The sequence below is a fragment of the Oncorhynchus tshawytscha genome, unplaced genomic scaffold (genome assembly GCF_018296145.1).
Source record: "Oncorhynchus tshawytscha isolate Ot180627B unplaced genomic scaffold, Otsh_v2.0 Un_contig_3872_pilon_pilon, whole genome shotgun sequence".
In the NCBI taxonomy this organism is placed as follows: domain Eukaryota; kingdom Metazoa; phylum Chordata; class Actinopteri; order Salmoniformes; family Salmonidae; genus Oncorhynchus; species Oncorhynchus tshawytscha.
Window position 1 is genome coordinate 177,957 of NW_024609762.1, and position 25,881 is coordinate 203,837.

Consider the following 25,881-nt stretch of genomic DNA (forward strand, 5'->3'; position numbering starts at 1 on the left):
TGTACTCTGATGTGTATTTTCAAATCACCTGGATGGTGAATCTCTTCCCACACTGGTCACAGCTGTAAGGATTCTCACCGGTGTGTTGCAGCAAAGATCTTCTGAAAAGGTTTCTTCCAGTGTGTCATGTGTTATTCAGGGATCCTGAATGAAAAAGCTCTTCCACAGACCACAGCTGTAAGGTTTCTCTCCAGTGTGTACACGCTTGTGAATAGTCAGGGATCCTGAATGAGAAAAGCTCTTCCCACACAGACCACCTGTAAGGTTTCTCTCCAGTGTGTACACGCTTGTGAATAGTCAGGGATCCTGAATGAGAAAAGCTCTTCCCACACAGACCACACCTGTAGGGTTCTCTCCTGTGTGTGATCGCTCGTGCTCTTTCAACTTTGCTGGTGTATAGAAGCTCTTCCCACAGTCTGAGCAGAGGTAGGGCTTCTCTCCTGTGTGCGTTAGCTTGTGTGCAGCCAAGCAGTTAGGCCGAGTGAAGCCCTTTCCACATTGATCACAACTATGAGGCTTCTCTCCAGTGTGTGTTCGCTTGTGTATAATCCGTTGTCCCGATGTACAGAAACTCTTCCCACATTGATCACAGCCATATGGTTTCTCTCCTGTGTGTATTCTCTGGTGTCTCTTTAGGTCTCCTAAATGAGTGAAACTCTTCTCACATTCATCACAGCTATAAGGTCGCTGGATCACTTTCAACCCTGGAGCCTTTCCAGATGATAAGGCTCTCCCACTGAGCGAGCGACCGTTAGGGTTGTCCCCTGTGAAACAAAGACATGAAATTAAGGTTCCTCACATGTACCAAAGTACTTAATGACCCAGTGTTGAAGTATCTTCCCCATCCAACACAGATGAGCTGCTATACAACACTGAATAGTTACCTTAAGCAAATATGGGTCAATGAATAAATATTGACCAATCAATGAACTGTTACAGAACCAGATTGTAGTCTAATACACACCATTGTTCCTACTTGATAACATCGAATCTGAATCTCCATATCCCTTCTCTTCTCCTCCTCTCATAGTTCCACTCAACCCCAGTGTTTTCCTACAGTCAACCAGCCGCAGAGACACCCTCTTCAAACCCAGTAGTAATGTGCCAGCGGGAGAGGCAGGACCTGGGGACTCGGGGAGAGGGGAGGCGGGTGGGAGAGACATGTCCTGAAAACCACAAAAAGGGACCCAGTATAAATCAGGAAGGAAACACTCTCCTACTGGTCAAGTCATTTAGAAACCTCAAGTCTCGGCAGTATTTCCTTGACTCCTCTCACTTCTCTGGGCCTCCTGCTATAAAATGCATTAAGGAGACTACCTGAGGTTCCTCCTTGGACTTTCTCCTCCAAATTAATTTATAACAGGAGGTCCAGAGAATGAGAGGAATCAAGGAAATACTGCTGAGACTTTCTGGGAAAATACTCACACCCCTCTGCCTCTGCTCTGGGGTGTGGTTCTGTGGAGCTGACTCCGCCTCCAGCCCGTTGCTAAGACACCGATCCTTGTTTTCCATGTCCCATTCTTCATCGCAGTCTGCAGCATCATCATCATCATCAGACTGGCTGGGCCTCATAGGTGCCACAGTAGATTCTTCCTGTATCTTTCCTGTGTGGGTTCCCTCTCCACCCGCCTCGTTTTTCTCTCCGCCTGTGTGGGTTTTCTGATGACTCGTCAGGTTTCCTGACTTAGCGAATCTCTTCCCACATAGATTACAGCTATAAGGTTTCTCTCCAGTGTGTTCTCTCTTGTGTTCAGTCAGCAGTCCTGACCGAGTGAAGCTCTTCCCACACTGGTCACAGCTGAAGGGTTTCTCTCCTGTGTGTGTACGCATGTGTACATTCAGGTTGCTTTGTCAAGAAAAACTAATTCCACAGACATGGCAGTGAAAAGGTTTCTCTCCTGTGTGAGTACGCATGTGTTCATTCAGGGCTGTGGCATCTCTGCAGCTCTTCTCACATTGATCACAGCTGTAAGGTTTCTCTCCTGTGTGTACACGCTTGTGAATAGTCAGGGCTCCTGGATGAGAAAAGCTTTTCCCACACTGATCACAGCTGTAAGGTTTCTCTCCTGTGTGTACATGCTTGTGAATAGTCAGGGCTCCTGGTTGAGCAAAACTCTTCCCACAATGATTACAACTGTAAGATTTCTTTCCTGTGTGTACCGTTTGGTGTCTTCGTAGGTTTCCTGATTGAGTGAAACTCTTCTCACATACATCACAGCTATAAGGTTGCTGGATCACTTTCAACCCTGGAGCCTTCCCAGATGATAAGACCCTCCCACTGAGCGAGCGACCGTTAGGGTTGTCCCCTGTGAAACAAAGACATGAAGTTAAGGTTCCTCACATGTACCAAAGTACTTAATGACCCAGTGTTGAAGTATCTTCCACATCCAACACAGATGAGCTGCTATACAACACTGAATTGTTACGTTGAGCAAATACGGGTCAATTAATAAATATTGATCAATCAATGAACTGTTACAGAAGCAGATTGTAGGTTTTTTTTTTGCTTCTTGACCCACCAATACAGATGTATTGAGTCACAACCAACCAATAGGAGTTGGGCAGTGACAACATATATACACACACACTGCCATGGAACTGAAAGAACATGTTGCCGTTTTAAGATCATTTCCTACAATTCTACCCATTGTGACATGGCCAATGCTGTATTCTTATGCTCAAACATTAGAACTCTATCAAAGGGCCCGATTGTCTAGGAGCTTTTTCTCTTTCAATGTTCTTCATAGATCACAGCCTATTATTCAAAAGTATAATATCTATCGCCATTCTTTTTTTCTACACATTTTATTTGGTTTCAGTCGTTTACACTAACAGCGCTCTTCCATCCCGGAGATCTATTTATAAAATGTATTTTTTATTTTTTATCATTGCTATTTTCATCCCTTGACCCACATGGACCCCTGCCGCGACTCCATTCTTCTTACCCGTTTCGTCATCATCAGACTGGCTGGAACTCTCTGGGGTATGCCTCTCTGGAGATGACTCCGCCTCCAGCCCGTTGCTAGGAAACCAATCCTTGTCCAATTCCTCACCGCAGGTTGTAGCATCGTCGTCGTCATCATCAGACTGGCTGGAACTCTCTGGGGTATGCCTCTCTGGAGATGACTCCGCCTCCAGCCCGTTGCTAGAAACAAATCCTTGTCCAATTCCTCACCGCAGGTTGTAGCATCGTCGTCGTCATCATCAGACTGGCTGGAACTCTCTGGGGTATGCCTCTCTGGAGATGACTCCGCCTCCAGCCCGTTGCTAGGAAACCAATCCTTGTCCAATTCCTCACCGCAGGTTGTAGCATCGTCGTCGTCATCATCAGACTGGCTGGAACTCTCTGGGGTATGCCTCTCTGGAGATGACTCCGCCTCCAGCCCGTTGCTAGGAAACAAATCCTTGTCCCATTCCTCACCGCAGGTTGTAGCATCGTCGTCATCATCATCAGACTGGCTGGAACTCATGGGTGCCACACTAGATTCTTCATGCATCTTTCTGATGTCATCTTTCAGCTGGAGTAACCAAGACATTCCCTGCTCCTCCGATTTGACTGAATCTGCATTTTCCCACATTTCCTCCATGATTTTACGTCGCAACGACCGATGGTTCTTTCCTTTAACTTGGGGGCCATCTATTCCACAACGGTCACACAGGTGTCGTAAATGATCCTCCGTTAGAGGGTGTAAACTCTGTTCGATTTCTTCCATCAATGTTTCCTTCTCTCCACTCATATTGTCCTGCTGGTGGGAACAACAACAATGCAGTCAATGGCAAGACAGCAGGAAGTCCATACACTTTAGATGACCTGTAGAAGAAGAAGAGAGCAGGAAGTCCATACACTTTAGATGACCTGTAGAAGAAGAAGAGAGCAGGAAGTCCATACACTTTAGATGACCTGTAGAAGAAGAGAGCAGGAAGTCCATACACTTTAGATGACCTGTAGTAGAAGAAGAGAGCAGGAAGTCCATACTTTAGATGACCTGTAGTAGAAGAAGAGAGCAGGAAGTCCATACTTTAGATGAGTAGAAGAAGAGAGCAGGAAGTGACCTTTAGATGACCTGTAGAAGAAGAGAGCAGGAAGTCCATACACTTTAGATGACCTGTAGAAGAAGAGAGCAGGAAGTCCATACACTTTAGATGACCTGTAGTAGAAGAAGAGAGCAGGAAGTCCATACACCTGTAATAGAATAATGATACATCACAACACAGTATTAATATACAGTAAGGCTGGGTATGAGGTTCTCATCCCTCAACAGGATAAATGGCTCGGTATGAGGTTCTCATCCATCAACAGGTAAATGGCTCGGTATGAGGTTCTCATCTACCAACAGGTATACATGTAGTATACCCAAGATTGTGTTGGTTTGTCTTTTAGAAGAGAGCAAATGGTAGGTGCTGCCACGGCTATTGTCCCAGTTTCATTGATTTCAATACATTATTGATGCGAGTGATTCATTTCTGCACACTATAGATTACATTAGAAAAGGCTAATTAATTTCAGTCTGGAGTGACCACTTGGTAAATGATGTGTGAGGAGTTAAGATACTTGTATTTTGTTAAGTAATACTGGAAAAATTGATGTAATAAATGTATCACTAGTCATTTTAAACAATGCCACTTTATATAATGTTTACATACCCTACATTACTCATCTCATATGTATATACTGTACTCGATACCATCTACTGCATCTTGCCATCTTTATGTAATACATGTACCACTAGCCACTTTAAACAATGCCACTTTATATAATGTTTACATACCCTACATTACCCATCTCATATGTATTTACTGTACTCTATCTACTGCATCTTGCCTGTGCCTATCTGTACATGTACATATTCTTATTCATTCCTTTACACTTGTGTGTAAAAGGTAGTTGTTGTGAAATTGTTAGATTAATCGTTGGCTATTACTGCATGGTCGTAACTAGAAGCACAAGCATGTCGCTACACTCGCATTAACATCTGCTAACCATGTGTATGTGACAAATAAAATTTGATTTGAATTGTGTAGTAACAAAATACAAGTAATCTGAGCACAAGAGTGACACGTGTTTGTTGGGAGTAATTTGTATGTCTTGGTCTTCAACATATCACAACTAATTTCAGCATATTGATGATGAATTTGGACATTTAAAACCGGTGTTTTTTACACTTTAATTACAGGAAGCAGCAACAGTATGAATGTCAACTTGTTTTTCTACTTAAAATCAGTTTTTTTTTTTTTTAACTGCGATGATTTATTGACTTTGAAGATATTAGTGAAATCGTGAAAATGTCATCTTGAGACACCTTCTCCAGAAGAAGAAGAAGAAAATAGAAAAATGTTGTAGGGAGGGCGAACGCACGGGCTGCTTGTGTGGCCACTATGACAACTCTTTCTAGAGCTCCTGGTTAAAATGCTTAAAACTCTAAAAAATGGTTAAGAGTTTCATTTAAGTACACCATCCAAAGTGTGATTAATAACTTCACCATGCTCAAAGGGACTTTCAATGTCTGCTCGGGTTAGTCGAGGTAATATGTACCTGCAGGTAGGAGAAAAGTGACTAATGCATCGATAATAAACAGGTTAGTCGAGGTAATATGTACATGCAGGTAGGAGTAAAGTGACTAATGCATCGATAATAAACAGGGTTATGTACATGCAGGTAGGAGTAAAGTGACTAATGCATGATAATAAACAGGTTAGTCGAGGTAATATGTACATGCAGGTAGGAGTAAAGTGACTAATGCATCGATAATAAACAGGTTAGTCGAGGTAATATGTACCTGCAGGTAGGAGTAAAGTGACTAATGCATCGATAATAAACAGGTTAGTTGAGGTAATATGTACCTGCAGGTAGGAGTAAAGTGACTAATGCATCGATAATAAACAGGTTAGTCGAGGTAATATGTACATGCAGGTAGGAGTACATTACTTCCGGCGCCGACAGAGATGGCCTCCTCGCTTCGCGTTCCTAGGAAACTATGCAGTTTTTTGTTTTTTTACGTGTTATTTCATACACTAGTACCCCAGGTCATCTTAGGTTTCTTTACATACAGCCGAGAAGAACTACTGAATATAAGATCAGCGTCAACTCACCATCAGTACGACCAAGAATATGTTTTTCGCGATGCGGATCCTGTGTTCTGCCTTACAACCAGTGTAACCGAGTGGATCACATGCAGCGACCAAAAAAAAAAAAAAAACGACTCAGAAAAAGAGGGAAACGAAGCGGTCTTCTGGTCAGACTCCGGAGACGGGCACATCGTGCACCACTCCCTAGCATTCTTCTTGCCAATGTCCAGTCTCTTGACAACAAGGTTGATGAAATCCGAGCAAGGGTAGCATTCCAGAGGGACATCAGAGACTGTAACGTTCTTTGCTTCACGGAAACATGGCTAACTGGAGAGACGCAATCCGAAGCGGTGCAGCCAGCGGGTTTCTCCACGCATCGTGCCGACAGAAACAAACATCTTTCTGGTAAGAAGAGGGGCGGGGGCGTATGCCTTATGACTAACGTGACATGGTGTGATGAAAGAAACATACAGGAACTCAAATCCTTCTGTTCACCTGATTTAGAATTCCTCACAATCAAATGTAGACTGCATTATCTACCAAGAGAATTCTCTTCGATTATAATCACAGCCGTATATATCCCCCAAGCAGACACATCGATGGCTCTGAACGAACCTTATTTAACTCTCTGCAAACTGGAAACGATTTATCCGGAGGCTGCATTCATTGTAGCTGGGGATTTTAACAAGGCTAATCTGAAAACAAGACTCCCTAAATTTTATCAGCATATCGATTGCGCAACCAGGGGTGGAAAGACCCTGGATCATTGTTACTCTAACTTCCGCGACGCATATAAGGCCCTGCCCCGCCCCCATTCGGAAAAGCTGACCACGACTCCATTTTGTTGATCCCTGCCTACAGACAGAAACTAAAACAAGAAGCTCCCACGCTGAGGTCTGTCCAACGCTGGTCCGACCAAGCTGACTCCACACTCCAAGACTGCTTCCATCACGTGGACTGGGAGATGTTTCGTATTGCGTCAGACAACAACATTGACGAATACGCTGATACGGTGTGCGAGTTCATTAGAACGTGCGTTGAAGATGTCGTTCCCATAGCAACGATTAAAACATTCCCTAACCAGAAACCGTGGATTGATGGCAGCATTCGTGTGAAACTGAAGGCACGAACCACTGCTTTTAATCAGGGCAAGGTGTCTGGTAACATGACTGAATACAAACAGTGCAGCTATTCCCTCCGCAAGGCTATCAAACAAGCTAAGCGCCAGTACAGAGACAAAGTAGAATCTCAATTCAACGGCTCAGACACAAGAGGTATGTGGCAGGGTCTACAGTCAATCACGGACTACAGGAAGAAACCCAGCCCAGTCACGGACCAGGATGTCTTGCTCCCAGGCAGACTAAATAACTTTTTGCCCGCTTTGAGGACAATACAGTGCCACTGACACGGCCTGCAACGGAAACATGCGGTCTCTCCTTCACTGCAGCCGAAGTGAGTAAGACATTTAAACGTGTTAACCCTCGCAAGGCTGCAGGCCCAGACGGCATCCCCAGCCGCGCCCTCAGAGCATGCGCAGACCAGCTGGCCGGTGTGTTTACGGACATATTCAATCAATCCCTATACCAGTCTGCTGTTCCCACATGCTTCAAGAGGGCCACCATTGTTCCTGTTCCCAAGAAAGCTAAGGTAACTGAGCTAAACGACTACCGCCCCGTAGCACTCACATCCGTCATCATGAAGTGCTTTGAGAGACTAGTCAAGGACCATATCACCTCCACCCTACCTGACACCCTTGACCCACTCCAATTTGCTTACCGCCCAAATAGGTCCACAGACGATGCAATCTCAACCACACTGCACACTGCCCTAACCCATCTGGACAAGAGGAATACCTATGTGAGAATGCTGTTCATCGACTACAGCTCGGCATTCAACACCATAGTACCCTCCAAGCTCGTCATCAAGCTCGAGACCCTGGGTCTCGACCCCGCCCTGTGCAACTGGGTACTGGACTTCCTGACGGGCCGCCCCCAGGTGGTGAGGGTAGGCAACAACATCTCCTCCCCGCTGATCCTCAACACTGGGGCCCCACAAGGGTGCGTTCTGAGCCCTCTCCTGTACTCCCTGTTCACCCACGACTGCGTGGCCATGCACGCCTCCAACTCAATCATCAAGTTTGCGGACGACACAACAGTGGTAGGCTTGATTACCAACAACGACGAGACGGCCTACAGGGAGGAGGTGAGGGCCCTCGGAGTGTGGTGTCAGGAAAATAACCTCACACTCAACGTCAACAAAACTAAGGAGATGATTGTGGACTTCAGGAAACAGCAGAGGGAACACCCCCATCCACATCGATGGAACAGTAGTGGAGAGGGTAGCAAGTTTTAAGTTCCTCGGCATACACATCACAGACAAACTGAATTGGTCCACTCACACAGACAGCATCGTGAGGAAGGCGCAGCAGCGCCTCTTCAACCTCAGGAGGCTGAAGAAATTGGCTTGTCACCAAAAGCACTCACAAACTTCTACAGATGCACAATCGAGAGCATCCTGGCGGGCTGTATCACCGCCTGGTATGGCAACTGCACCGCCCTCAACCGTAAGGCTCTCCAGAGGGTAGTGAGGTCTGCACAACGCATCACCGGGGCAAACTACCTGCCCTCCAGGACACCTACACCACCCGATGCTACAGGAAGGCCATAAAGATCATCAAGGACATCAACCACCCGAGCCACTGCCTGTTCACCCCGCTGTCATCCAGAAGGCGAGGTCAGTACAGGTGCATCAAAGCTGGGACCGAGAGACTGAAAAACAGCTTCTATCTCAAGGCCATCAGACTGTTAAACAGCCACCACTAACATTGAGTGGCTACTGCCAACACACTGTCAATGACACTGACTCTACTCCAGCCACTTTAATCATGGGAATTGATGGGAAATGATGTAAATATATCACTAGCCACTTTAAACAATGCTACCTTATATAATGTTACTTACCCTACATTGTTCATCTCATATGCATACGTTGATACTGTACTCTATATCATCGACTGCATCCTTATGTAATACATGTATCACTAGCCACTTTAACTATGCCACTTGGTTTACATACTTATCTCATATGTATATACTGTACTCGATATCATCTACTGTACTCGATATCATCTACTGTATCTTGCCTATGCTGCTCTGTACCATCACTCATTCATATATCCTTATGTACATATTCTTTATCCCCTTACACTGTGTATGACAGTAGTTTTTTTTTTTTTTTGGAATTGTTAGTTAGATTACTTGCTCGTTATTACTGCATTGTCGGAACTAGAAGCACAAGCATTTCGCTACACTCGCATTAACATCTGCTAACCATGTGTATGTGACAAATAAAATTTGATTTGATTTGATTTGATTTGAGTAAAGTGACTAATGCATCGATAATAAACAGGTTAGTCGAGGTAATATGTACATGCAGGTAGGAGTAAAGTGACTAATGCATCGATAATAAACAGGTTAGTCGAGGTAATATGTACATGCAGGTAGGAGTAAAGTGACTAATGCATCGATAATAAACAGGTTAGTCGAGGTAATATGTACATGCAGGTAGGAGTAAAGTGACTAATGCATCGATAATAAACAGCGAGGAGCAGCAGCACAAAAAAAAGGGGGTTCAAGCAAATAGTCCGGGTAGTAGTTTGATGAACTGTTCAGGAGTCTTATGGTTTGGAAGGTAGAAGCTGTTCAGCAGTCTTATGGCTTGGAGGGTAGAAGCTGTTCAGCAGTCTTATGGCTTGGGGGTAGAAGCTGTTCAGCAGTCTAATGGCTTGGGGGGGTAGAAGCTGTTCGGGAGTCTTATGGCTTGGAGGGTAGAAGCTGTTCAGCAGTCTTATGGCTTGGAGGGTAGAAGCTGTTCAGCAGTCTTATGGCTTGGGGGTAGAAGCTGTTCAGCAGTCTTATGGCTTGGGGGTAGAAGCTGTTCAGCAGTCTTATGGCTTGGAGGGTAGAAGCTGTTCAGCAGTCTTATGGCTTGGAGGGTAGAAGCTGTTCAGCAGTCTTATGGCTTGGAGGGTAGAAGCTGTTCAGGAGCCGAATGGCTTGGGGGTAGAAGCTGTTCAGGAGTCTAATGGCTTGGGGGTAGAAGCTGTTCGGGAGTCTAATGGCTTGGGGGTAGAAGCTGTTCAGGAGTCTTATGGCCTTGGGGGTAGAAGCTGTTCAGGAGCCTAATGGCTTGGGGGTAGAAGCCTGTTCAGGAGCCTAATGGCTTGGGGGGGTTCAGGAGTCAAGAGGGGTGAAGCTGTTCGGGAGTCTAATGGCTTCAGGGTCAGAAGCTGTTCAGGCAAGTCTAATGGCTTGGGGGTAGAAGCTGTTCAGGAGTCTAATGGCTTGGGGTAGAAGCTGTTGGGAGTCTAATGGATCTTGGGGGTAGAAGCTGTTCAGCAGTCTAATGCCTTGGGGGTAGAAGCTGTTCAGGAGTCTTATGGCTTGGAGGGTAGAAGCTGTTCGGGAGTCTAATGGCTTGGGGGTAGAAGCTGTTCAGGAGTCTAATGGCTTGGGGGTAGAAGCTGTTCAGGAGTCTTATGGCTTGGGGGTAGAAGCTGTTCAGCAGTCTAATGGCTTGGAGGGTAGAAGCTGTTCAGCAGTCTAATGCCTTGGGGGTTAGAAGCTGTTAAGGAGCCTTTTGGACCTGGACTTGGTGCTCTGGTACCGCTTGCCATGCAGCAGCAGAGAAAAGTCTGACTTGAAGTGGCTGGAGTCTTTGACAATATTTAAGACCTTCCTCTGATACAAGCCTAGTATAGAGGTCCTGTAAGCGCCAACCTCTGTAGTATATTGCGGTCGGATGCAGGTCTCTGACCTCATCCCTATCGGCTGTCTCGTCGTTGATCAGGCCTACCACCATTGTGCCGTCGGCAAACTTAATGATGGTGTTGGAGTCGTGCTTGGCCACTCAATCGTGGGTGAACAAGGAGTACAGAAGGGCACTAAGCACGCAACCCTGAGAGTCTACCATGTTGAGGTTCAGCGTGGAAGATAAGGGTAAGCAACAACCTACCACCTGTGGGCGGCCCATCAGGAAGTTCAGGATCCAGTTGCAGAGGAGGTGTTTAGTTCCAAGGTCCTTAGCAATGAGCTTTGAGGATCATCATGGTGTTCAATACTGAGCTGTAGGTGTTCCTTTTGTCCAGGTTGTGAAAGGGCAGTGTGGAGAGCAATAGAGATTGTGTCATCTGTGGATCTGTTGGGGCAATCCTTTCAAAGCTACAGACGTGGGTGCTACGGGTTGGTAGTGATTTAGGCAGGTTACCTTGGTGCTCTTGGGCACAGGGACTATAGTGGTCTGCTTGAAATGTGGAGGTACAGACTCGGTCAGGAACAGGAAGTGAAGACACTTGCCAGTTTGTCAGCGCATGCTCTGAGTACACGTCCTGGTAATTCGTCTGGCCTTGCGGCCTTGTGAATGTTAAACTGTTTAAAGGTCTTACTGATATTGGCTACAGAGAGCGTGATCACAGTCATCCGGAACAGCTGGTGCTCTCATGCATGCTTCAGTGTTGCTTGCCTCGAAGCGCACATAGAAGTCATTTAGCTCGTCTGGTAGGCTCGTGTTACTGGGCAGCTCGCAGATGGGCTTCCCTTGGTAATACGAGCGTCAGAGCCGGTGTAGTAGGATAATCTTAGTCCTGTATAGACGCTTTGCCTAAACTATAGCCTGGAACACTTAGGGCAGCACAATGTCCTGTGGCCTGCCGCCAGTGTGGACGAGGAGGTGCTTCTTCATGTGGTGGTTCATCAGAGGGAATAGCGGGATTTCTTATAAGTGTCTGGATTAGTGTCCAGCTCCTTGAAAGCGGCAGCTCTAGCCTTTATCTCATGTGGTTGTTCCCTGTAATCCATGGCTTCTGGTTGGGATATGTACGTACGGTCACTATGGGGATGACGTCAACGATGCACTTATTGATGAAGCCGGTGACTGATGTGGTATACTCCTCGATGCCATCGGGTGAATCCCGGAACATATTCCAATCGGTGTTAGCAAAACAGTCCTGTAGCTTTGCACATGCGTCATCTTACCACTTCCGTATGGAAGCGAGTCACTGGTACTTCCTGCTTTAGTAGGATAGAATTATGGTCAGATTTGCCCAATGGAGGGCAAGGGAGAACTTTGTGTAGGTCTCTGTGTGGAGTAAAGGTGGTCTAGAGTCCCACCCCCCCCCCTCTGGTTGAACATGTGACATGCTGGTATAAATGAAGTCAAACAGATTTGAGTTTCCCTGTTGTTAAAGTCCCCGACCACAAGGAGAACCAATCCTGGATGAGCGTTTCCTTGTTTGCTTAGGGCACGTGAACACGGACGCAGCAATGACAGCATCACGCACACAACACACACACACACACACACACACTTATAAACGCACACACTTTCACACACACACGCACACATGGTACACGTACACACACAGATAAAAACACTGACACATTCACAAACACGCACGCACGCACGCACGCACGCACGCACCACGCACACATACATTTACAGCTCATTGAGTGCGGTATTTAGTGACAGCGACGGTTTGTGGTGGTAAATAGACAGCTACAAAAAAAACTTGAAATGAAAACTCTTGGTAAACAGTGTCGTCTACAGCTTATCATGAGGTACTCTACCTCAGTCGAGCAAAACTTTGAGACGTCCTTAAAATCAGAGATCGCGCACCAGCTGTTATTGACAAATAAGATGCACGGAAAATCCAGCCAACTGTATATTATCCATGTCGTCATTCAGCCACGACTTAGTGAAGTGTAAGATATTACAGTTTTTAATGTCCCGTTGGTAGGATAGTCTCGAACGGAGCGCATCCAGTTTATCCTCCAATGATTGCACGTTCGTCAGTAGGACGAATGGTAGAGGCGGTTTACCCACTCGCCGAAGGACTCTCACAAGACACCCGGATCTGTGGCCCCTGTAATGTATTTCGGGGAATTCAGAGGAGGATACCTTGCTTAAAGGCTGGTACGAGCACAAGTTCAGCTACCATATTTAGCAGGATGGCAACTTCCGCTTTGACTGGCGTTGAAGGCATTCAGGCTAGAGCAATCGAGTATCGATTTATTAGAACGGGTAGGAAAAAATCTACTATCTATTCTATACATATACAGTGCCTTCAGAAAGTATTCACACCCCTTTACTTATTTAGTTGTCTTACAAAAATGGATTCAATATATGTTTGCCTCACCCATCTACACCCATCATGACAAAGTGAAAACATGTTTTTAGCGATTTTAGCTAAATTATTGAAATTGAAATAGGAAATGCATAAGTATTCAAACCCCAGGGTCAATGCTTTGTAGAAGCACCTTTGGTGGTGATTACAGCTTTGAGTCGTCTTGGGTATGTCTGGATCAGTTTTGAGTCGTCTTGGGTATGTCTGGATCAGTTTTGAGTCGTCTTGGGTATGTCTGGATCAGCTTTGAGTTGTCTTGGGTATGTGTATATCAGCTTTGAGTCGTCTTGGGTATGTCTGGATCAGCTTTGAGTCGTCTAGGGTATGTCGATCAGCTTTGAGTTGTCTTGGGTATGTGTATATCAGCTTTGAGTCGTCTTAGGTATGTCTGTATCAGCTTTGAGTCGTCTTGAGTATGTCTGGATCAGCTTTGAGTCGTCTTGGGTATGTCTGGATCAGCTTTGAGTCGTCTTGAGTATGTCTGGATCAGCTTTGAGTCGTCTTGGGTATGTCTGGATCAGCTTTGAGTCGTCTTGGGTATGTCTGGATCAGCTTTGAGTCATCTTGGGTATGTCTGGATGAGCTTTGAGTCGTCTTGGGTATGTGTATATCAGCTTTGTGTCGTCTTGGGTATGTCTGTATCAGCTTTGCACATCTGGATTTGAGGATTTTCTTGCTTGCATATCTTCTCAAGCTCAGTTAAGTTAGATGGGGCACGACGTGGACAGCAATCTTCAAGTCTTTCCACTGATTTTCAATGGGATTTTAGGCTGGGCTACTCAAGGACTTTTACATTATTTTACATTCTTGTTCTGAAGCCATTCCAGCATTTCTGTATGCTTGGGTCGTTGTCCTGTTGGAACGTAAATCTCCACCCCAGCCGAAGGTCGTTTGCACTCTGAAGCAGGTTCTCATCAAGGATGTGGCTCAATTCATTGTCCCTCTATCCTTGCCAATCTTCCAGTCCCTGCTACTGAAAATCATCCCCGTAGCATGATCCTGCCACCACCATGCATCAAGGTATGGATGGTGTTACACGATGGATGAGCTATGCCTGGTTTTCTCGAGAAATAACGCTTGCATTCAGGCTGAAGAGTTATATTTTTGTCTCATCAGACAAAATTTATGGCCTGCTGTCATGTAACTTTTTCATTTTTCTCAGGAGTGGCTTCCATCTTCAGGAGTACTTCAATCTAGCCATTCTCCCATAAAGCCCAGACTAGTTGAAGTGCTGTAGAGACTGTTGTCCTTCTGTCAGGTTCTCCCATCCCAGCAAAGGAATTCTGTAGTTCTGTCAGAGTGGTCATTGGGTTCTCAGTTACCTCCCTACTCACATGGTAACTGGATATTTTTTACATCACTGGTTAGAGGACAACCTGGAGAAGACAGGCAGGACACATTTCAATGTGTTGCGTTTTGATTCAAGTGGGTCGAACATCACGATATGTGTAACCGCTACACTTTTTTGTTCATCACTCCGATCAACATCACCTTGAAATCAAACTAGCACTACTCAATAGCCACACGGAATCTGAGAAGAACTTTCACATCACTGGTTAGAAGATAATTAGTGGAAGACAGTGATCTAAATTCTAGAATGTCGGATGGAGATTCTGGAAGGCTGCCCGAAATGGGGGGAGGAAACAAATAAGTTGCTTTGGTATTTAACTTGTTTAATTTGACTTGAGATATCAAAACCGACAAGGGTTGGGAAAGTACAGTGCGGAAAGTATTCAGACCTATTGACTTTTCCCACATTTTATTACATTACAGCCTTGTTCAAAAATGGATTAAAGAAAATAAATCTGCAATCTACACACAGTACCCCATAATGACAAAGCAAAAACAGGTTTTTAGACATTTTTGTAAACAGATATATCTTATTTACATAAGTATTCAGACCCGTTGCTATGAGACTCAGAATTGAGCTCTGGTGCGTCCTGTTTCCATTGATCATCCTTGAGATGTTTTTACAACTTGATTGGAGTCCACCTGTGGTAAATTCAATTGATTGGACATGATTTGGAAAGGCACACACCTGTCTATATAAGGCCCTACAGTTGGCAGTGCATGTCAGAGCAAAAACCAAGCCCTTCCGCAGAGAAGAATGGGGAGAAACTCCCCAAATACAGGTGTGCCAAGCTTGTAGCATCACACCCAAGACTCGATGCTGTGATCGCTGCCAAAGGTGCTTCAACAAAAGTACTGAGTAAAGGGTCTGAATACTTATGTAAATGTGATATTTCCGTTTTTTTTTTTTTAAAGAAAGTAGCAAAAATGTCGAAAAAACAGGTTTTGCTTTGTCATTATGGGGCATTGTGATGTCATTATGGGGCATTGTGATGTCATTATGGGGTATTGTGTGTAGATTGATGAGGAAAAAAACGATTTAATCCATTTTAGAATACAGCTGTAATGTAACAAAATGTGGAAAAAGTCAAGGGGTCTGAATACTTTCTGAAGGCACTGTATTTGAGTGATAGTTTATACAGTGTCCCGCATTATTCATGCCATTTGAGTTTGAAATTGACAGCAGCGTTCTAAGTCCTGCAACCGCCAAGCGGACCAGAACCAAAGATATTGATCTGTTTTATGAAGCCATCGATTGTGTCATCGCGATAACTATAAACTTTTACATTAACAGCACCAATCTGAGGTAAAAAAAAAAAAAGTCTAATTAAGCTAAATTCGATGTGACGTATACCTTCCATTTGATGCGGTCAAAACGTGAGCTTGCGTAATGTAGTCGTAACGTATGCCTTCCATTTGATGCGGTCAAAACGTGAGCTTGCGTAATGTAGTCGTAACGGATGCGGTCAAAACGTGAGCTTGCGTAATGTAGTCGTAACGTATGCTGTCCATTTGGATCAAAACATCAAGGAAGACGGCGAAATATAAAATAATCTAATATGTACAAATAAATCAACATTTCAATGTAGGATGATAGTATTATGTTACCCACTATACATAGAAGTTTTATCTCACGAGTTTGAGTTTAACCGTTTGCAGAGTTTAAAAAAAGAATTGCTTGTATGCACAATTTAACGGGCGCTCTAGACAGCTCCCATAGTGACTGTGCAGCCCGTTCATTAGTCTTTCCCCAATAGGAGATACAAAACTATTGTGTGTCTACGTCGATGATGTTTCGTGTAGCTAATCTTACTTTAGGTTAAAAAAATAAAAAATGCATTTTTAGTTGTTCTCAGAGGAATAAGTTGGAAAAAATAATGCCAAGGTTCATTGGAGCTTCGTATTTATTCTCATTAAAAACCTAAATACATTGGCATGTATTAACTACAAACACATATGCGTTCAATTTTAATTACATTGAATTACATGAAAACTCTACATATAACATTGAATTCCAACATGAAAACTCTACCTATAACATTGGCAAAACATTCTACATTATAACATTTTAATTGACAATACGAGCCCGTTTTTAAAGTGACGGTCTCTCAGCCATCTTAAGATGAAAGCACTAACAGTAGGTGGTAAAGTAAATATAACCCCACAGAGTGTGAAACCCTCAACATGTCATCAAACCAACACACCTTACTCTTCTCTATTTTTACAAATTATTTGCCATTTGTCTTACAAGAAGCTAAAATTACTATGTATGCTGATGACTGCAGACTCTACACATCAGTATCTACAGCCATGGGAGCTCACAGAGACTCTTAGCAAAAGGACTTACAGAATAAACTGGGTGTAAATACATCTAAAAGCATATTGTATTTGGTTCCAACCATCTCTGAGACCTAAACCTCACCTGGGGTTGTGCATGTGAAGATGGGGTGTGAATATCATGGTCAGGTCAAATTGTATTTGGTTCCAACCATCTCTGAGACCTAAACCTCACCTGGGGTTGTGCATGTGAAGATGGGGTGTGAATATCATGGTCAGGTCATATTGACTAAGTTGTTGTTTATGAGGTGAAGTTATCATGGTCTAGTCATATTGTATTTGGTTCCAACCATTCTCTTAGACCTAAACCTCACCTAGGGTTGTGCATGTGAAGATGGGGTGTGAATATCATGGTCAGGTCATATTGTATTTGGTTCCAACCATTCTCTTAGACCTAAACCTCACCTGGGGTTGTGCATGTGAAGATGGGGTGTGAATATCATGGTCAGGTCATATTGACTAAGTTGTTGTTTAGATGGGGAGAAGTTAACATGGTCAGGTCATATTGACTAAGTTGTTGTTTAGATGAGGTGAAGTTATCATGGTCAGGTCATATTGACTAAGTTGTTGTTTAGATGAGGATAAGTTAACATGGTCAGGTCATATTGACTAAGTTGTTGTTTAGATGAGGTGAAGTTATCATGGTCAACTGTTAGACTAGGTTGTTGACTAGGTTGTTGTGAAGATGGGGAGGGGTATTGTCTGTTATAAAAAAATATGTTCTGTGTTCTGACACAAAGATCAACTGTACTAGTTGTCCAGACTCTGGTCTTGTCCCATCTTGAGGACTGTCTGGTAATATGGTCAGGTGCAGAAAAGAAAGACCTAGCAAAGCTGTCTCAAAACAAAACAGCACGCCTTGCCCTTTAACTACACACACATATAACTAACATCAACAACATGGTTGATAGTCTTTTACGGTTGAAGAGAAATGGACTACGTCTTGTCTTAAGAAATATTTGTGTGTTGAAAATACCTAACCACTTGTATATTGTATTTGTATACACTTCAGAACAGACAAAGTGCCTTCAGAAAGTATTCAAACCCCTTGATTTATTCCACATTCTGTTATGTTACAGCCTTATTCTAAAATGGATTCAATTGTTTCCCATCATCAATCTACACATACCCCATAATGACATCAGAATACCCCATAATGACATCACAATACCCCATAATGACAAAAACCCAGATTTTTTTCTCCAAAATTGTTGCAAATTTATACAAAAAAAAAAGAAAATCTGACATCACATTTACATAAGTATTCAGACCCTTTAATGAGTACTTTGTTGAAGCACCTTTGGCAGTGATTACAGCCTTGGGTTTTCTTGGGTATGACGCTAACCTGTATTTGGAGAGTTTCCCCCATTCTTATCTGCAGATCCTCTCAAGCTCTGTCAGGTTGGATGGGGTGCGTCGCTGCACAGCTATTTTAAGGTCTCTCCAGGGATGTTAGATCGGGTTCAAGTCCGGTCTCTGGCTGGGCCACTCAAGGACATTCAGAGACTTGTCCCGAAGCCACTTCTTGGCTGTATGCTTAGGGTAATTGTCCTGTTGGAAGGTAAACCATCGCCCCAGGCTGAGGTCCTGAGCAGGTTTTCATCAAGGATCTCTCTGTACTTTTTCCATTCATCTTTCCCTCAAACCTGACTAGTTTCCCAGTCCCTGCTGCTGAAAAACATCCCCACAGCATGATGCTGATTTCTCATAGTCTAAGAGTCCTTCAAGTGCCTTTTGCAAACTCTAAGCGGGCTGTCATGTGCCTTTTACTGAGGAGTGGCTTCTGTCTGGACACTCTACCATAAAGGCCAGATTGGTGGAGTGCTGCAGAGATGGTTGTCCTTCTAGAAGGTTCTCCCATCTCCACAGAGGAACTGTGGAGCTCTGTCAGGGTGACCATTGCGTTCTTGGTCACCGACCTGACCAAGGTCCTTCTCCCCCAGGGTCTGAATACTTTCCCGAATAGACTGCAGATACCCCACCAGACACACCACTGAGTTTCATCACGGTACCAAAACCATGAAGAATGGGGATCCAAAATCCTGTAGCTAATGGGGATCCTAATAAACTAAAAACTCACAGCAGACCACACATCTGTAATGTCTCTCTCCAGTGTGTTCGCTGATGCATCTTCAACTGTGAGTTTGTGTGAGTTTGTGTGCAACCCAGGCGAGATGATCGAATCCCCTCATTGATCAAAGCTTCTGTAAGATTTCTCTCCCGCGTGTGTTCTCTTGTGCCTTGTCAGTTGTACCGTTTGACGGAAACTCTTTCCACATATAGCACAAACAAAAGGTTTCTCTCCTGTGTGAATTCTCTGGTGTATAGTCAGTGTTCCTAAGGTAGTGAAACTCTTCCCACATTGATCACAGACATATGGTTTCTCTCCTGTATGTGTTCGTCTGTGTTCAGTCAGGGAACCAGCTTCGGCAAAACTCTTCTCACATTGATCACAGTTATATGGTTTCTCTCCCGTGTGTGTTCGCTTGTGTATAGTCAGTTGTCCTGACTGACGAAAACTCTTTTCACATACAGCGCAGACATATGGTTTCTCTCCTGTGTGTATTCTCTGGTGTATAGTCAGTGCTCCTAAGGTAGTGAAACCCTTCCCACATTGATCACAGACATAAGATTTCCTTCCTGTGTGTGTTCGCTTGTGTTCAGTCCTGGTATCAGCTCGAGCAAAACTCTTCCCACATTGATCACAGCGATAAGATTTCTCTCCAGTGTGTGTTAGCTTGTGTTTCGTCAGTTGCCCTGGCTGACGAAAACTCTTCCCACATTGATCACAGCCATATGGTTTCTCTCCTGTGTGTATTCTCTGGTGTCTCTTTAGGTCTCCTAAATGTGGGAAACTTTTCTCACATACATCACAGCTGTAAGGGCGCTGGATCACTTTCAACCCTGGAGCCTTCCCAGATGATAAGACCCTCCCACTGAGCGAGCGACCGTTAGGGTTGTCCCCTGTGAAACAAAGACATGAAGTTAAGGTTCCTCACATGTACCAAAGTACTTAATGACCTAGTGTTGAAGTATCTTCCCCATCCAACACAGATGAGCTGCTATACAACACTGAATTGTTACGTTGAGCAAATACGGGTCAATGAATAAATATTGACCAATCAATGAACTGTTACAAAAGCAGATTGTAGTCTATACACACCATTGTTCCTACTTGATGACATCGAATCTGAATCTCCATCGTTGTCCTCCACGTTCCATTCTTCATCGCAGTCTGTATCATTATCATCATCATCAGACTGGCTGGGACTCATGGGTGCCACACTAGATTCTTCCTGTATTTTTCTGATGTCATCTTTCAGTCGGAGTAACCAAGACATTCCCTGCTCCTCCGATTTCAAAGAATCTGCGTTTTCCCACATTTCTTCCATGATTTTACGTCGCAACGAGCGATGGTTCTTTCCTTTAACTTGGGGGCCATCTATTCCACAACGTTCACACAGGTGTCGTAAATGATCCTCCGTTAGAGGGTGTAAACTCTGTTCGATTTCTTCCATCAATGCTTCCTTCTCTCCACTCATGTTGTCCTGCTGGTGGGAACAACAACAATGCAGTCAATGGCAAGACAGCAGGAAGTCCATACACTTTAGATGACCTGTAGTAGAAGACAGCAGGAAGTCCATACACTTTAGATGACCTGTAGTAGAAGACAGCAGGAAGTCCATACACTTTAGATGACCTGTAGTAGAAGACAGCAGGAAGTCTACACACTTTAGATGACCTGTAGTAGAAGAAGAAGACAGCAGGAAGTCCATACAATTTAGATGACCTGTAGTAGAAAAAGAAGACAGCAGGAAGTCCATACACTTTAGATGACCTGTAGTAGAAGAAGACAGCAGGAAGTCCATACACTTTAGATGACCTGTAGTAGTAGAAGACAGCAGGAAGTCCATACACTTTAGATGACCTGTAGTAGAAGAAGACAGCAGGAAGTCCATACACTTTAGATGACCTGTACTAGAAGAAGACAGCAGGAAGTCCATACACTTTAGATGACCTGTAGTAGTAGAAGACAGCAGGAAGTCCATACACTTTAGATGACCTGTAGTAGAAGAAGACAGCAGGAAGTCCATACACTTTAGATGACCTGTAGTAGAAGACAGCAGGAAGTCCATACACTTTAGATGACCTGTAGTAGAAGAAGACAGCAGGAAGTCCATACACTTTAGATGACCTGTAGTAGAAGAAGACAGCAGGAAGTCCATACACTTTAGATGACCTGTAGTAGAAGAAGACAGCAGGAAGTCCATACACTTTAGATGACCTGTAGTAGAAGACAGCAGGAAGTCCATACAATTTAGATGACCTGTAGTAGAAGACAGCAGGAAGTCCATACAATTTAGATGACCTGTAGTAGAAGAAGACAGCAGGAAGTCCATACACTTTAGATGACCTGTAGTAGAAGAAGACAGCAGGAAGTCCATACACTTTAGATGACCTGTAGTAGAAGAAGACAGCAGGAAGTCCATACACTTTAGATGACCTGTAGTAGAAGAAGAAGAGCAGGAAGTCCATACACTTTAGATGACCTGTAGTAGCAGGAAGTCCATACACTTTAGATGACCTGTAGTAGAAGAAGACAGCAGGAAGTCCATACACTTTAGATGACCTGTAGTAGAAGACAGCAGGAAGTCCATACACTTTAGATGACCTGTAGTAGAAGACAGCAGGAAGTCCATACACTTTAGATGACCTGTAGTAGAAGAAGACAGCAGGAAGTCCATACACTTTAGATGACCTGTAGTAGAAGAAGAAGACAGCAGGAAGTCCATACACTTTAGATGACCTGTAGTAGAAGAAGAAGACAGCAGGAAGTCCATACACTTTAGATGACCTGTAGTAGAAGAGACAGCAGGAAGTCCATACACTTTAGATGACCTGTAGTAGAAGAAGAAGACAGCAGGAAGTCCATACACTTTAGATGACCTGTAGTAGAAGAAGAAGACAGCAGGAAGTCCATACACTTTAGATGACCTGTAGTAGAAGAAGACAGCAGGAAGTCCATACACTTTAGATGACCTGTAGTAGAAGAAGAAGAGAGCAGGAAGTCCATACACTTTAGATGACCTGTAGTAGAAGACAGCAGGAAGTCCATACACTTTAGATGACCTGTAGTAGAAGAAGACAGCAGGAAGTCCATACACTTTAGATGACCTGTAGTAGAAGAAGACAGCAGGAAGTCCATACACTTTAGATGACCTGTAGTAGAAGAAGAAGACAGCAGGAAGTCCATACACTTTAGATGACCTGTAGTAGAAGACAGCAGGAAGTCCATACACTTTAGATGACCTGTAGTAGAAGAAGAAGACAGCAGGAAGTCCATACACTTTAGATGACCTGTAGTAGAAGAAGACAGCAGGAAGTCCATACACTTTAGATGACCTGTAGTAGAAGAAGAAGACAGCAGGAAGTCCATACACTTTAGATGACCTGTAGTAGAAGACAGCAGGAAGTCCATACACTTTAGATGACCTGTAGTAGAAGAAGAAGACAGCAGGAAGTCCATACACTTTAGATGACCTGTAGTAGAAGAAGAAGACAGCAGGAAGTCCATACACTTTAGATGACCTGTAGACAGCAGGAAGAAGAAGACAGCAGGAAGTCCATACAATTTAGATGACCTGTAGTAGTAGAAGACAGCAGGAAGTCCATACACTTTAGATGACCTGTAGTAGAAGAAGACAGCAGGAAGTCCATACACTTTAGATGACCTGTAGTAGAAGAAGACAGCAGGAAGTCCATACACTTTAGATGACCTGTAGTAGAAGAAGACAGCAGGAAGTCCATACACTTTAGATGACCTGTAGTAGAAGACAGCAGGAAGTCCATACAATTTAGATGACCTGTAGTAGAAGACAGCAGGAAGTCCATACACTTTAGATGACCTGTAGTAGAAGAAGAAGACAGCAGGAAGTCCATACACTTTAGATGACCTGTAGTAGAAGAAGAGAGCAGGAAGTCCATACAATTTAGATGACCTGTAGTAGAAGAAGAAGACAGCAGGAAGTCCATACACTTTAGATGACCTGTAGTAGAAGAAGAAGAGAGCAGGAAGTCCATACACTTTAGATGACCTGTAGTAGAAGACAGCAGGAAGTCCATACACTTTAGATGACCTGTAGTAGAAGAAGAAGACAGCAGGAAGTCCATACACTTTAGATGACCTGTAGTAGAAGAAGACAGCAGGAAGTCCATACACTTTAGATGACCTGTAGTAGAAGAAGACAGCAGGAAGTCCATACACTTTAGATGACCTGTAGTAGAAGAAGAAGACAGCAGGAAGTCCATACACTTTAGATGACCTGTAGTAGAAGAAGAAGACAGCAGGAAGTCCATACACTTTAGATGACCTGTAGTAGAAGAAGACAGCAGGAAGTCCATACACTTTAGATGACCTGTAGTAGAAGAAGAAGACAGCAGGAAGTCCATACACTTTAGATGACCTGTAGTAGAAGAAGAAGAAGACAGCAGGAAGTCCATACACTTTAGATGACCTGTAGTAGTAGAAGAAGAGAGCAGGAAATCCAGTTGATAAATGGCTACTACAGGTTGCCATCTATCAACAGGTATGGAAGTATTCCCAAGTTCGTTGTGGTCGTTTTTTTTTTTTAGAAGAGGACAAACGGCGGTTATTGTCCCATTTTCGATGTGAGTGATTTAATATGCTCGCTATTTATTACAGTAGAACAAACTAATCAATTTCAGTCTGGAGTGACCGCTTGGTAAATATTGGTGCGTGAGCAGTTTTTAAAAGGTAGCATTTTAGCAAAATACAAGTAATCTGAACAAGGTTGACACGTGTGTGTGTGTGTGTAGAGGGGAATTTGTATGTCTTGGTCTTCAACAAAATCACAAATTATTTCAGCATATTGATGAATTTGGACATTTAAACCCTCTGATTAATGATTAATTAACGAGACGTGGTCTATAGCGTTGGGGATACGGTCCAATGACTGTGACTGAATGTTGATGCCTCCACACAGCACACGCCAGCTGTCATCTGGAGCTCCACATTGATCTGATACTGGTACTCCCTGTATATAGCTGCTCATTGATCTGGTACTGGTACTCCCTGTATATAGCTCCACATTGATCTGGTACTCCCTGTATATAGCTGCTCATTGATCTGGTACTCCCTGTATATAGCTGCTCATTGATCTGGTACTGGTACTCCATGTATATAGCTGCACATTGATCTGATACTCCCTGTATATAGCTGCTCATTGATCTGGTACTGGTACTCCCTGTATATAGCTGCTCATTGATCTGGTACTGGTACTCCCTGTATATAGCTGCACATTGATCTGGTACTCCCTGTATATAGCTGCACATTGATCTGGTACTCCCTGTATATAGCTGCACATTGATCTGGTACTCCCTGTATATAGCTGCACATTGATCTGGTACTGGTACTCCCTGTATATAGCTCCACATTGATCTGATACTCCCTGTATATAGCACCACATTGATCTGGTACTGGTACTCCCTGTATATAGCTGCACATTGATCTGGTACTCCCTGTATATAGCTGCACATTGATCTGGTACCGGTACTCCCTGTATATAGCTCCACATTGATCTGGTACTCCCTGTATATAGCTGCACATTGATCTGGTACTTGTACTCCCTGTATATAGCTGCACATTGATCTGGTACTCCCTGTATATAGCTATTTTTACGCTGCCAATACTCTCTTTATCATATACAGTGGGGAGAACAAGTATTTGATACACTGACGATTTTGCAGGTTTTCCTACTTATGTCATGCAATAAAATGCTAATTAATTACTTAAAAATCATACAATGTGATTTTCTGGATTTTTGTTTTAGATTTTGTCTTTCACAGTTGAAGTGTACCTATGATAAAAATTACAGACCTCTACATGCTTTGTAAGTAGGAAAACCTGCAAAATTGGCAGTGTATCAAATACTTGTTCTCCACCCTGTAGCTGCACATTGATCTGGTACTCCCTGTATATAGCTGCACATTGATCTGGTACTCCCTGTATATAGCTGCTCATTGATCTGGTACTCCTGTATATAGCTGCTCATTGATCTGGTACTCCCTGTATATAGCTGCTCATTGATCTGGTACTGGTACTCCCTGTATATAGCTGCTCATTGATCTGGTACTGGTACTCCCTGTATATAGCTCCACATTGATCTGGTACTGGTACTCCTGTATATAGCTCCACATTGATCTGATACTCCCTGTATATAGTTTCACATTGATCTGGTACTGATATCACCTGCCCGGGGGAATCATCGGATGGGGCCACAGTGTCTCATGACCCCTCCTGTCTCAGCCTCCAGTGTTTATGCTGCAGTAGTTTGTGTCAGTTTGTTATATCTGGAGTACTTCTCCTGTCTTATCCGGTGTCCTGTGTGAATTTAAGTATGCTCCCTCTAATTCTCTTTCTTTCTCGGAGGACCTGAGCCCTAGGACCATGCCTCATGACTACCTGGCATGATGACTCCTTGCTGTCCCCAGTCCACCTGGCCGTGCTGCTGCTCCAGTTTCAACTGTTCTGCCTGTGATTATTATTATTTGACCATGCTGGTCATTTATGAACATTTGAACATCTTGGCCATGTTCTGTTATAATCTCCACCCGGCACAGCCAGAAGAGGACTGGCCACCCCTCATAGCCTGGTTCCTCTCTAGGTTTCTTCCTTGGTTTTGGCCTTTCTAGGGAGTTTTTCATAGCCACTGTGCTTCTACACCTGCATTGCTTGCTGTTTGGAGTTTTAGGCTGGGTTTCTGTACAGCACTTTGAGATATCAGCTGATGTACGAAGGGCTATATAAATACATTTGATTTGATAACAGCTTACATAATTCTGCCAAAAAACAATGACATTCTCTCTCACCCAAGTGGTATATATGCTATTTAGGTGAGTGCCGAAGTCGCCCCATGATAAGCAGTTCC

At 43.8% G+C, this 25,881-nt stretch overlaps 1 protein-coding gene, 1 long non-coding RNA gene and 1 pseudogene across 2 annotated transcripts; all 3 read right to left on the reverse strand.

Annotated features, from left to right (window-relative positions):
• Positions 1–176: 176 nt before the first annotated feature.
• LOC121845781 lies at positions 177–3,497 on the reverse strand (annotated as a pseudogene).
• Positions 3,498–16,482: 12,985 nt separating this feature from the next.
• On the reverse strand, positions 16,483–17,437 carry LOC121845778. Its single transcript, XR_006082773.1, has 2 exons — positions 17,339–17,437; positions 16,483–17,247 (listed from the first exon to the last, which is right to left on the reverse strand). It is a non-coding gene; the product is annotated as an uncharacterized LOC121845778 (long non-coding RNA).
• Positions 17,438–18,860: 1,423 nt separating this feature from the next.
• LOC112241124 (zinc finger protein 239) lies at positions 18,861–20,590 on the reverse strand. Its single transcript, XM_042317685.1, has 2 exons — positions 20,097–20,590; positions 18,861–19,897 (listed from the first exon to the last, which is right to left on the reverse strand). The coding sequence occupies exons 1-2, from the start codon at positions 20,473–20,475 to the stop codon at positions 19,122–19,124; spliced, it is 1,155 nt and encodes a 384-aa protein (XP_042173619.1). The 5' UTR covers positions 20,476–20,590; the 3' UTR covers positions 18,861–19,121.
• Between the last annotated feature and the right edge of the window lie 5,291 nt (positions 20,591–25,881).